The sequence below is a fragment of the Bombyx mandarina genome, chromosome 01 (genome assembly GCF_030267445.1).
Source record: "Bombyx mandarina strain Sakado chromosome 01, ASM3026744v2".
Taxonomy (NCBI): domain Eukaryota; kingdom Metazoa; phylum Arthropoda; class Insecta; order Lepidoptera; family Bombycidae; genus Bombyx; species Bombyx mandarina.
Window position 1 is genome coordinate 9,488,614 of NC_143208.1, and position 13,822 is coordinate 9,502,435.

General features: G+C 34.0%; 2 protein-coding genes across 8 annotated transcripts in view; one reads left to right on the plus strand and one right to left on the minus strand.

Moving 5' to 3' along the window:
• The window catches only part of MSL1 (protein), a 27,275-nt gene that overhangs the window by 11,672 nt on the left and 1,781 nt on the right, over nucleotides 1-13,822 (minus strand). Inside the window, exons 1-9 of one of the 3 annotated variants that reach the window (XR_003624755.2) lie at nucleotides 10,641-12,755; nucleotides 9,319-9,453; nucleotides 8,154-8,286; nucleotides 7,861-8,029; nucleotides 7,666-7,781; nucleotides 6,876-7,594; nucleotides 6,578-6,785; nucleotides 5,732-5,895; nucleotides 5,525-5,649 (exon numbers count right to left, since the gene is read on the minus strand). Coding sequence is in view for 2 of the 3 variants with exons in the window: in XM_028177170.2 (XP_028032971.2) it covers nucleotides 5,525-5,649; nucleotides 5,732-5,895; nucleotides 6,578-6,785; nucleotides 6,876-7,594; nucleotides 7,666-7,781; nucleotides 7,861-8,029; nucleotides 8,154-8,286; nucleotides 9,319-9,453; nucleotides 10,641-11,036 (2,165 nt within the window). In the remaining variant the exon portion in view is untranslated. Of the gene's footprint in view, nucleotides 1-5,524; nucleotides 5,650-5,731; nucleotides 5,896-6,577; nucleotides 6,786-6,875; nucleotides 7,595-7,665; nucleotides 7,782-7,860; nucleotides 8,030-8,153; nucleotides 8,287-9,318; nucleotides 9,454-10,640; nucleotides 12,756-13,822 lie in introns of those variants that run through there. The other 2 variants (XM_028177170.2, XM_089729325.1) reach the window with 2 other exon arrangements.
• The window catches only part of Hk (potassium voltage-gated channel subfamily A regulatory beta subunit hyperkinetic), a 20,846-nt gene continuing 20,209 nt past the window's right edge, over nucleotides 13,186-13,822 (plus strand). Inside the window, exons 1-2 of one of the 5 annotated variants that reach the window (XM_028177138.2) lie at nucleotides 13,186-13,438; nucleotides 13,513-13,607. The gene's annotated coding sequence lies outside the window, so the exon portion shown is untranslated. Of the gene's footprint in view, nucleotides 13,608-13,822 lie in introns of all 5 variants that reach the window. The other 4 variants (XM_028177141.2, XM_028177140.2, XM_028177142.2 and 1 more) reach the window with 4 other exon arrangements.

The following is a 13,822-nucleotide window of genomic DNA, read 5'->3' on the forward strand; positions in this document are numbered from 1 at the left end:
CTTTCAAATTTTAGTTCCGCTAACACTATAATGATTCTTATTTCACTTGCACCAACGAATAATTTCTTATGCAAGCCATTTTGTTTCGAAAACAGGACTATTCTTTGAAAGCGCGATTGTGGTTCTTTCTTATAATAAGAAATAAACAATTTTCTGGACTACACAGAACAAACACTTTAAAGTAATAAGGGTTAAAGTATGAAATCGCCGTTTTATTGTAATAGGTACTTCGAATTGACATAGAACCTTCATGGTTTGAGATTTTTGAGTAAAACTTTTTACAAATGGTTCCTATGAGGTTCTTCTTTTAAAAATGTGTAACGTTCGATTATCGACTTTCAGTTGTTTTTTATTCTGCTTAGATAAGAAAGATGGATACTTTGAAAATTCAAGTGATTTTTTAATACGACTTCCGACGCGGAACTAACGCTGCAGAAACAGCTCTCAATATCAATGTTGCGTTTGGGGAGGGGATTGCTAATGAACGCACCGTGCGATTTTGGTTTAAACGCTTTCGTGATGGCAATTTTGATTTGAAGAACGAACCACGATCCACACATGAGAACAACAATCAATTGAAAGAGACGGTGGTAGCCGATCCGAGCCAAACTACCCAGGAATTTGCGGCATGGTTTAACGTTACCTTACCAACAATATTGACTCATTTGCGTCAAATCAATAAAATTAAAAATTATGAAAGATGGGTGCCTCATGATTTGACTGATCTGCAGAAAGAAACGCGTGTCGAATATTTGATCGAATTGTGACATGTGATGAAACGTGGATTCTTTACGATAACCGTAAGCGAAAATGCAATGGCTGATCCCAGGTCAAACGCCGCAAGTGTCCTAAAGCAAAGCTTACCAATAAAAAGGTAATGGTAACGGTTTTGTGGTCTCAGCATGGTATTATTCACTATAGCTTTCTCCGATCTGGTCAAGCAATAATTTCTGATGTCTACTGTGCCGAACTCCGAACAAAGATAGCAAAACTTGGAGTGAAACAGCCCCGACTCATGAATTGATCTTCACCATTATTGCTCCATGATAACGCGAGACCTCATACAGCACGAGAAACCGTTTTAACTCTACAGGAACTGCAATTAGAAATCATTCGTCACCCTCCGTATTCGCCAGACCTCCAACGGACTACCATTTTTTTCCTAATTTGGACAATTTTCTACGTGATAAAAAGTTTTCTTCCCAGGAGATAGTACAAAATTCTTTCACACAGTTTGTAGAATCTAGATCACCAGAGTTCTATCGAAAAGGCATAAATTACCTTCCTATTAGATGGCAGCAATGTATAGATAATAATGGTATAGATATAGTGAGAAAAGATTTTCTTTCGTAATTTTTCGGAAAAGTTAAATTAAATCTTCAAATAGCTTCGCTCTCTCAAATAGCTTCAGTACCCATCTTACAGCCTGGCCACGGGACATTCGCCTATACGAATATTCGCGCGGTGCGAACGGCGAAGCGTCTAGCGACTAAAATAAGCGCATAGAAATGTACTTATCAAGCCACGCGCACCGGCGACCGGCAAAGCGACCGGCGAAATGTACCGAGCGAATCGCGCGGGCAACTTACGACGCGGCGGGCCAGCAAAACAAATGCATGAATAAGGACGGCGCAAGCCACAGAGTCGAGCGGTAGTCGCGGCGAATAGTACAGTGATTAAATTAGTTTAGTTGTTTTCGCCGCGAAAAATTAACACTGAATTTTTTATTGCTGATATGCTACTTAGACGAACTATTTGGAAGTCTAGCCACTCAAAGCAGTCAAAATTTTTCCGGATACATTCTGTATTTCTCGTGCTTCTTGTGGAATTCTCCATCTATACTCCGATTCTTATTCAAATCATGTACTCCACAATCTCTTCCAAATAATAGGTCTTGAACCAAAAAACGATTACTTTCTAAGCAATTTCGAGATAATTTCGATATAGACATTTCGCTGTCGGACTTCCTTGCTAGTTGCGGCGGCGAACGTGACTACCCGTGGCCTGCAAACGGTACTGCGCGAATAGTCGCCTCCTCCGCCGCTTCGTCGTTCGCACCGCCGATCCCCGTGGCCAGGCCGTTAGAGCCGTAGGGGTAAGTCGCACAGCAGACCAATATATATATAGAGTGGATAATACGCAATTCAAATATTCGCTATAGTTTTAATCATATTTTCAAATTACTTATAAATAGGTTATATAGCTATGCCGAAACCTTGAAAACGGTTAAAAAATCCAGTCCAAGGAATTATATTTAATATTAACCTGTACTTCATATCGGAAAATAGCAAATTCATAAATAGCAACAACTCGAGAGTATTTTGCAAAGTTCAATAGCGAATTTCGGACGATTTCGAGCATATCTAGACCAACAATAAGAAAAATTTTGAACGAGGAAGAAGAATACAGAAATAATAAAAATACCAACACAAACAAAATTAAGCTGGGTAGACTGCGCAATAAATTCTATCTAGATCTTGATGATTTTAATTATGCAGTGATACGACGAATAGTTTATAACTTTCATCTCATTTATGAAAAAGTCCCTACAATAAAAGCACTAAAGTCCAAATTAATAGAAACGATGAATTTCAAAGGATGTATATTTACACTAAGAATAATACTTCGCCAAATGAAAATGGTGATGAAAAAGACGACGTCAGACTTAAAAGAGTAAAGTACCTAGACTTAATAAGAAAGTACAGATCTGAAGGCAGAGATATTGTGTATAATGACGAAACTTATGTTCACACATCCCGAACATAACAATTATTAGTTAAAAATATCGGGAACTCATTTCGTATAATACACTGGTTAATATCCCGTTTTAAGTAATAATTGTTATGGTTGTAACATTTCTATATTATATATACAATGACATTTTTCATTTTGACATGTGACACAAAACAATAAAGTTCCATATTAATGGATATGATAACTGTACTGAGACCTTAGAACTTATATCTCAAGGTGGGTGACGCATTTACGTTGTAGATATCTATGGGCTCTAGTAACCACTTAACATCGAGGTGGGCTGTGAGCTTGTCCATATAAGCAATAAAAAATATACATATATCACTCATTTAATACGATCATTCATTGACAGTTCGGGTGTCATCGTATTCCGATAAAGATGCGAGTTTTCCCGAAGGAAAATAATTTCTCACTACAGCTATAGATATTTTGATTAAATAAATAATATATTAAGTGAAAAAAAACGAACTTCAATTTTTCAGTAAAAATCGGCAATTTCATACTTTAACCCCTAATATTTTGAGTCCCGATTTTTTGGGTTAGTGTCTTAAAGAGAACATGAACCATAGTCTGACAGCAGATTTTTCAAGTACGACACACGCTTAGATGATACTTCGACGGAGAGTAATGAACAAACCGAGATTCGTGGCCGTCTACCATCCCGTAAGATTCCCAGTGAGCTTAATAAATCCATGAATCCCCAAGATCGTGAGAACTACTTATTACAACACGTATTTAGACGTACTTGTACTCTTAAACTCAGTATGGATTTTGGTTAGCACGTCCCAACAACCCACGTCTACCGTGAGTTAGACAGCATTAGTTTTCTGAGGGTAGAAATCTCGAGCGGTGTAGTATGGGGTCAAGAATATGCCAAGACCAAACTGCCCTCCAAAAATTTTGCAGAATAGATAAAGATAAGCAAAATACTTCACAACTAGCCAACGACTTGGGCTCCACTAAGCTGAGATTAGACTGGACTTAAATATTGTTCTCATCTTTGGGCTGAGGCTCGAAATTAAATATTGCTTGACGTCACACGTTAGGAAATCATACGGAAACGTATGGTTATGGTTTGGAGTTGTTGGGCGGAGGGAGACTTTAGAAGATCCGAAGTACCTGCGTGATTTACGGCCTATTGAATGTTTCGTTTTAACTAATTATGCCATCGATTTATTGTTATCATCTTCTCTAATTGACTAAATACTATGACTCGACCAAATAATTTATCCTAAATTCCTTCCAACTAGAACCACTTACCTCGATTATTTACATAAACTCTAGAATAAACTTTCCTTGTCGGTACTCCCCGTACGATATGTCAAGTCTTTCTTCGACCGAAATATTAGTAGATTATTTCATTATATAGGCAACAGCACGATCGGGAATTTATAGACATCAACTCAGCAAAAAGCACTGCGGTGCTATTTTAAAGGGGAACTTCGCACGGATTTCCTCCCCGATTAGGAGGAGAAATCTCACACACCCGATTACCCTCTTCAGTCAACCCAACTTCTGGGCCAGGAAGGTCTAGTACCTGGGTGTCACCCTAGATGCATCCATGACATTCCGCCCCCATATAAAATCCGTCCTCGAGTGTTCCGCGTTTCTTCTCGGCAGACTACTCCATGATCTGTAAGCGGAGTAAAATGTCCCTTCGGAACAAGGTGACACTTTACAAAATTTGCATAAGGCCCGTCATGACTTACGAGAGTGTGATATTCGCTCATGCGGCCCGCACACATATACACCCTTCAATCCCCAGAATCCCGCTTTTGCAGGGTAGCCGTTGGAGCTCCGCGGTTCGTGAGAAACGTTGACCTACACGACGATCTGGGCCTCGAATCAATCCGAAAATACATGAAGTCAGCGTCGGAACGGTACTTCGATAAGGCTATGCGTCATGATAATCGCCTTATCTTTGCCGCCGCTGACTAGTTCTCAAATCCTGATCATGCAGGATCCAGTTACCGTCGATGCCCTAGATATGTCCTTACGGATCCATCAGATCCAATAAACTTTGAATTAGATACCTTTAGCTTTAACACTAAGAGTAAGGTAACCGTACTCGTCGAACTCGGCAAAGAGTTCGACGTGCAACCTAACCTAAATATCAGTCCCATTAGTTTCTCGCCGAATCTTCTCAGCGCGTTACGATTCCGAACCGGTAGTAGATTAATTCGCGAAACAGCTACTCTTGAGTCGTTAGGTCTCATTTGAAGGCGCTCGTGTAGCTATTAGCAAATCCCACCCCTCGTGGCTGAGCCCTTGCTCGCCCACATGCCCTGGTAAAACTGGAAAAGCCTCTAGGTCACAAGTAACTTCTCAAACATAAAAAAAGGTCGGGAATTTGCGGCACCCATGAATTGGCCAGTGACCTTACATTCGGCCCGCAAGTGCATATGCCTTGAAAGGAAATTTATTTATTATTTATTTGTTCTTACTACCGCGCCAGCACCCCAATTTACCGGACTATTGAAATTTTTTATTGTTATAAAATGTCTCGTTCTAGTAAAATCCATCTAGAATTTATGAATATTTAAATTTTTTATTAAAGTTTGCGTCTCAGTTAATTATTGCTCATCATCATTGTGCCTACTAATTTTTAAAAATTATATTAAGTACTAAATATTTCTACATACAATAGTAGAGAAGAGGTTTTTGGAGTTATATCCCTATCGAAATCTCGAATCGAGATAATAGAAACTTACGTGCGGCTTAGATCACTTCTGTTCTTACCTAGTCAAATATGCAATTTTAAAATAATCACCTAAGCTGTCGACGTTCTTCTACTTCCAGTTTTTGGTGTCGTTTCTCAAAAACTTTATCATCTAAATTTTCAGTACCCTCTAGTGTATAACAACTAGTATAGGGTTTTTCACGCCATCGAGGTACCTGTTAAATGTCAACGGTTTTTAGTAACAAAATCAAAATTGAAATAACAGTGTTGCCTAGATATTTTAAAAAACACTATTACCTCGACAGTGGCGGCTTTTTTAGCACGGGGCTCATCTACATCCTCTGGTTTTACATCAGGGTCCAAACCCAAGTACCATGAAATGTCAGGGTCACCCATCAGAGAGTGATAAGACTTTTTAGTCGTTTTTCCAGGTACAGGAGACTTTTTTCCTCGAGGAGTAGCTACAAAAAATATTAACTTTAAATGCACCAATATATAAATATTATATATATGAGATATTTAAAGTATGCTAATCTAGGAAATTAAATTAACTGAATAAAACATTAAACGCCTTGTTAACTTTTATTAATTATATTAACATATTAAGCTTATTATAATACAGAAAAATATTCAGATCTCCTCATGGAAGCTAATTTGCTAACAGTAGCTTTTAATTTACTTATAGGAATAATAATGACAATTTCTTTAGTGTCCAAGTAAATTTGGCATGTTATAGACTAATGTTTTTAGCTCATTTATAACTTTAAAAATACATTAATTTAGAATTTTAAGCTTACTATATTTTGTGTTCAATATTGATTTAGACCTGAGCTACATGAAATATAATAGAATTGGTATTTACAGTTTTATTTTGAAAGTTTTATGTTTTTTAACTTTGGTTAAGTTTAAGCATATTTGTTAAGTATGATACAATAAAAATCTATTAACCATTCTAATTTCACTAATGACAAACAAGCAATTAAAATATACAAGCCAAATCCTCATTCCTAACTTCATACTATATACAACTTCTTCCTGAACAATCAATATGATTTAATATGTACTTCAAAGATGTCATAATATAAAAAAATTAATGCTATTGCCATATTTATAATAAGAATTAGTTTTATTTGTCATATTTACTTTTTCCCCTGACTGGTTTTGGTTTCGGAACTGAGGGCTTTGGATGTGCATCACGTTTTACCCCCTTTGTCACACCAGTCGCTGAGAAAGCACGTTTTCTTCCTCGTTTGCTTTCACCGCCGCGTTTATTTGTTGGCATTTCAATTGGCACATCTGGAGCAGCATTTACCACTGGTAGAACGGGCGTTATTGGTGCCAGTGGTTCTTCCTGAAATTAAATAATTATCAATACATTTTAAGATATCACCTTAAAATAGTAAATTTTTTTTTTTGAGATAATTCCTTTCTTTGCTCTTACAGAGGGAATGGTGGGTGTCATTACGCTTGGTGTGCGTCCAACTCGTTTTTTAGTTTTATCAGCCGGTGGTTTATCAGTTATACCAAAATCTGCTGCAGTTAAATTATCCAAGTTTAGTGAAGCGTCTGGTGCAAACAAATCTTGAAATTCCATAGAATCTATTGAGGGAATGTGTATGTTGTTAGGATTCTCGCCATATGAGAAATCACATAAACTAGTTTCATTTCCAGCTTTGGTAGAGGCATAGGTTCGCCAATCGATTTCAGGTTCAGTTTTTACAATATCTAAATCTGGTTCCTCCACAATAACAGTTTTTGTTTCATCTTTCTTTATCTTTGTGTCATGAAATGTATTTGTGGAGCTGAACCTATCTGTGTTCACTTTGTTATCTGGTTTATTGCTGGTTTCTGGAATAGCTGGATCATAAATACGTCTTGTAGATGTTTCTGTACAACGTCTATTTCGATTACTCTTTTGGAGCATAAGTTTTGGTATTGGAGATTGCTCCCTCAGATCTGCTTCACCAAGCTGGTATGGATCTTCACCAGTGGGAGTAGTGTCTATTAATTTAAGTCTTTCTGAGAGTGACCCAGTAACCTGAGTTGTTTTCTTAAAGGCATTAAGGCCCTTTGTTTTTCCATAAGTGTTTATCATTTTTGACTTTTTGTGAACACTATAGTTTGTTCTCTCATATTTTTTTGGTCTTTCAGCTGGTTTACCTGTAATACCAAATAGTTCAATATATAAAAGAAAATATAGAGCAGATTTATTAGAATGTTGAACAACTTACTGGTTTCTGGTTTTTCTGTCTTTGTCGCACTACTCTTAGGCATACGACTCAAACTACCTATGCCACTACCAGTTCGTCGGCGGCTTCTAGGCAATTTTTGAATAATTGGATTTCCACTGCAATTTTTTTTAAGACATTTATAACTGTTTACTTCTTTTAATAGATTACTTTGGTTAATTATTTGATTATAGTTACCTATTTGATGTGACAGTATACAGTGGTTCAGGTTTGGACTCTGATTTTACTTCTTTTTTAACAAAAGGTTTATTTTCAATCATGTTGAAGTTATCACCTAAATTTATATTAGTATCCAAAATAGACATAGGCGGCACGGTTAAATCACTAGGCAAGTAGCTTGTTACATCTGAAATCGAAGTAAATCATTCACATAAAATTTACTCAATAACAACAAATATGAATAAAAATTATCTTAATATCAATTTCTGACAGATTTTATTGTAATCATGAAAATTATTTTTTATATTTACCTGTCTCTGTGACTTTTGGTAAATTAAAGGGTTCTTGTGTTAAAGTTTTACTTTTATTTAAATCACTATTGAAATAGTAAGGGTTTGTTCTATTATCAGGCAGTAGAAGTTCTGTTAAACTATTAAACATAACCTGAAATTGAAAAAGATTATATCAAAGTCAAAGATTATAAGACTATTGATGAAGTGCCCAGTCGTGATCATACTATGTTGTCAAATATATGATTCACATTTATATGAATTTTTAAATCTAATATTATAATAAGTTTTATGAATAAACCATGTTCTTATTTATTTATTTTTATAAATACAGTCAAAATCTGTTATAACTACATCGAAGGGACTGCTCATATTCAGTCGTAAAAACCGATAGTCGTAACAACCGGTGATGCTTAATGTGTATCGTGCAAGTACAAACAAATCGATAGGGAATTATTGGAAAAATATATTTATTCAACTATGCACATTTTGTTTATTACACATAAGTAGAACATTTTTTTCGCCCTCTTTCCAAATGGTTTAATTTGTCGAGTGTAATACACCATATTCCTTTGCTAAGTCTTTGTTTGAAATTCCGCTCTCTAGCTTGGATATAATACGCGATTTTTCTTCAATATTAATTTGTTTTCTTTTTCTTTGCGACATTTTCAAAGTTTCACGAATAACTCCACAAAGTTTTGGTGCGCCTTGTGTATAGATAAGTACAAACTAACTGAAGAGATATGAAGAAGCAGACTTTGACTCTACTGCATGCAGGTGTTTTGTTTCTAAGAATTAGAAATGACCCTACACTAAACTAAACTAAACTAAATCCTATTATCCTATTTAATCATACACTAAAATAATTCATTTCCTGATTTTAATAGCCATTGAAGACAAATGTGGATACCTATTCAAATTGTTTACAATACAGCTTAGCCGGTCGTTCTAACAGATCGAATTCTCCAAAATATTAGTTAAATGTGGTCGTTTTATGAGGTTTGTCGTTATTAGCAATGTCGTATAAAGCAATGTTTTTAATAAGGCAGTCATATAACATTCAGCCGGGACCTTTGTTCTAGGTTATTATAACCGGCATGTTGTTCTAAACAATGTCGCAGTAAACAGTTTTGACTGTAATTATGTTAGCAATAAAAATACATCACAAGTCTTGCTGTTAACTAACCTGGTTTGGTTCACTTTTAACAACAGTAGATGTTACAGCTGGTGTTGGAACATTGGCAGATGGAGGTGGTAAGTTTAGGTTAGGTCTCTGATTTATAGTAACTTTTTTGTCCATCCGATTTAACTTTGTCCGTAGCTGAAAATAATCATAAACACAAAAACAATTTGTTAATAATCTCCTATACTTTTCAGAACATGTAACATGCATAAAATTATGTAATAACGCAATTTGCTGAGAAAAACTATAGAATATATATATTGTAGAGGCAGGTGAAACAAAACATCGCTTACATATAAAAAGAAAGGTAAGCAAATTCCTAAGTCTACAAATACACTTCGCAATGCTTAGCATTTGCAATTGACAAACATAACAACACATGCAAACTTTTTTCTCCTACAATAACTCTCCTAATAAAATCTATTTAACATTCCTTTAATTGTAATCTCATTCAATTAAGAAAAACATATATATGTGAAATTAAATGGAAAATGGATTCAAATCTATGCCTAAAAATACTTATTAATCAACAATTGCTATACTAGTACAATTTTGTAATTTCTATTTATTTATATAATCAATAAATATACTTTTTTTGTGGTTTATGGTAAAACTGCCTCAATTTAACATTATGAGGGCTAATTTCAATTAACATTCGCTACGCCAAATCACTTTGCTTTCTACTTTATCCATTTAAGTTTTAGTGAATATATTTCATTCAAAAGCTTCATCTTTAAGATATTTCATTTCTTAGTTTATATGTACAACATAAATATTGTTCCAGAGTAGTGAGTCTGGCATTCAAAAGACAATTATTAATTCTTAACATAATTTCATAAATTTTTCAATATAAGTATTTCTTGTTTGTGGTTTGAATGCACCATTAGTTTCTGATTATAGGTTATCTTTATATTTAATTTTACATAATGCTGTTAACCTAATTAAACAACTCAGCAAAATTGGCATATTTAATGTGAACAAAATTGCTTCCATAATTATCTTTTTAAAGCATTATGAATGAATTTAAATTTCATTTATGATTTTATATTAATTTCAATCATTGTTTACTTCGTAATAAAAAACATAGGTAATTTTTATAATTTGGGATAATTTCTTACAGTTTATTTTAAAAATTCATTATCATTCTTAAACTTGTAGCAAATCATCTTCGTCTTTAAGTTATAGTTGAAACAGAATAATTGACCATGTCTTCCATAGGTGCATTGTACATTTAAATATCGTTTCCCAAAAACATAGCGATTAAAAAGATATTGTGAGCCAAGCCTATTACTAAAACTAAATACCTCAAATTTTTTTTAACTTACTGTATCATTCTCTTGTCTTAGTGCTTGAAATTGTTTATCCCTTTTTGTAATTAAATCGTTTTGCTGTTGTATTAAATCCAAGTGAAAGAGAAGGAGGTCTTTTAATTTCTTGTTTTGATTTACAGCTTCTGTGAGTCTATCTGAGAGTTGAGTTACCTCTGTATTAGAACCGACTACAAGGTCCTTTTCCTCGGAGACAACACAGTGAGTGGATATTTCCACTTCCTTATCAAGTGTTAGCGTTTGTCTTCTATCTGCGCTCTCAGAGTGACAAGCGTAAATATGATCGAAAGGAAAACTCAGCAACGACTCTTTTGTATCTAGTTGGTTTAAAGTCGACAAATCCGCCGAATAATTCACCAAATTTGTTTCATTTACACTACTGCGACTGTTCATTTTTATAAGAAGGCAATCGTAAGTCACTACGACTAGCCTACCGGCTGTCAAACACTAACTGACCGACACTACACTTTTGTTCGTCTCATTACATCTGTTGCAATCCGTAAATCAGCACTAAATGAAATATATAAACGTAATTACAATAGTCAACGGCATTACATTGTCAATAAAACGACGATTCTACGTGTTCCAATACTTCTATTCTGACATTTTCACGCACATGCAAAATGATAAAAGACGCATGATATTTAGGCAATAATTGGTTCGTCCCCAAAAATTGCAATCATTATACTCTCCGTGTGCAAACATTTGTAATCCAAATGATCTAGCTTTGAAATAGTTTCCAATGAAATGAACATAACACTCAAGTTTCCGAGTAAATTAAACGAACATCAAGGTAAATCGTCAAATAGCAATAGCCAACCAACAAATAGCGTTGAGGCGTCTAACCGTAGACAACTTTTTTTTTTCATCGCACAGTTGTCTAATTATATATTCCTACAAAAGAGGCCATTCTTAGTCGAATTAGTAAAATTTTCAGTTATAATTATTTAATGCTCCACATATGATAGATGTGTAACGTATTTTTGATTCACTTCCGAAAATAAAAATGCTTAATATAATATTAATTAGCATTCAGAAGGCCAAAATTTAAAGAGCTCTGGCATATATCTATTCATTGAATATAAAAGCAACATTCACACAGTACTTACCTGCTCCAACCAAAATTGAGTATTAATTAATAAAGTACTCTTTTAAAGAATTAGGTCGATCTTATTCCGTACCGAATTTTCAAAACGAGAACCACACTAAAATAATACTAAAAGTTTTTATTAGACTTTCGTAATTTTAAGGTTTAACTGCTAAAAAAATCAGGGTTGAATAATGTCATGATCAGAATTTTAATATCGTAGATTTACAAAATGTACTGTTACTCTAATATATTATCTTATCATAGTCTGAAAATAAAATAAAAATATATTTAAAAATACTTTGAGGTAGGTTCACGAGAGAGTTAAAACAAATAGATAATATAAATATCTGAACAGCTGATGCAAGCAACTTCAAGCAATTACAAGTCAGGAATCGCGGGTAATTCAAAACTCGAATCCGCGACCAATTTAAATTATCATTCTTGTAAACTAAATTAAGGTTCAAATATAAATAATCAATATCGGTTAAGATAAAATTGATACTAAGTATGTCTAAAAAATTACTAATTGGCTGTGATCACATTAAATTCATATTATTTAGGTATTTAATTGTATTGTTCGATCCAATATCTTACTTACTATCACGTATTTTTGTATTTATCAACATTAATGTATTTTCTTTCACTCGTTGCACTACTATCAATTAGTGAATTTAATACCTGGGTAATCTCTATCACTCATTATAGATGTTGCAGAGAGATTCACAGGCAGGTGTGGTAATTTGATGGTCTTACCAGTGTCCTTAATGCCAGTATTTTAGCTTCTCGATCGCCCAAAAGTTAAATCAAATTTAGATTATATAATCTGAATCTCGGAAACGGCTCCAACGATTTTCATAAAATTTAGTATACAAGGGATTTCGGGGGCGATAAATCGATCTAGCTACGATTTATTTTCAGAAAATGTTGTATTATTCGTGTTTTCAATAATCAACTTTATCGATAATCAACTTTATGACTCTTCCCGACATCTATTGGCGAATAATAATACTATTTTTCTTAACTGAGAGCAACTAACTGCTTTAAAGACAAAACAAGATGGCGTTATAAAAAAAAACCGAGCAAAGCTCGGTCATCATCTAGTTTTAATTAATCACACATACAATATATTATTGTAGACACTAATTTAAAATATATAAATGGGGATACATCGTTGTTAAATAAATCGATAAATATGTACTCGAAATAATGTTATTGTGGTTCTAATACAAACATAAATGTTATTTATTTAAAAAATAGATACAGAAAATATATATTTAATTACAGTTTACATATTTATTTTTAGCTGCTAATTTTTTTAAGATTATTAATATCAATCAAGAACGAATCTGTCTTCAAATAGGTATTCCTTGAACAAGTAGATTGCAAATCAATGATTTGTTATAGTATTTTTTTGTCGAATGATGCCAAGACACAGCGTCTGTTCAAAATTGGAACTGTGCCAAACGTTTCTATACATAACTTTAGCTTCCATGTATACCTATATTGCTCGTAGCTACCATGAAAATAAACATCTATGAATAAATTCACACGGTTTATACGCATTCGAGTTAACGTTTCAGATTCAGCACCTTTCATTCTCCTTTTCGAATCCTATTACTAGGTTGTACCCATTCCATTATTTTATGAGATATATGATAAAGCAAACTGGCGCATCAATTTTGGATATCCTACCATCCGCCAACAGGTAGTATCTAATTAATAACTATTTCGTATTTATGTATTTACATCTATTAAGCTGTTAAATTTTGTTTTTATAAGGCGCAAAACACACCTCAAGTGGCGATGAAACGCCGCCTATTCCAGAAGAAGAATTGGAACAGCAGAAAATTGAACATGAACGGCAAGTTCAAAAGGTTCGTCGACGTTGTATTTTTTTTAAGTGCTGCATATTTTAGGACAAAGGCCAATTTGTTTAAAATATGCTAGGACAATCCCCAGCTAACAATATTAAAAATAATAGAAATCTATCAATAAATCATTACCTGTAGAGTTTCACAGTCGATGAGGTCATTGAATTTCATCAGTAAAGAAAAAATAATAAATGTTTCTGTAATAAAACTTTCATGCT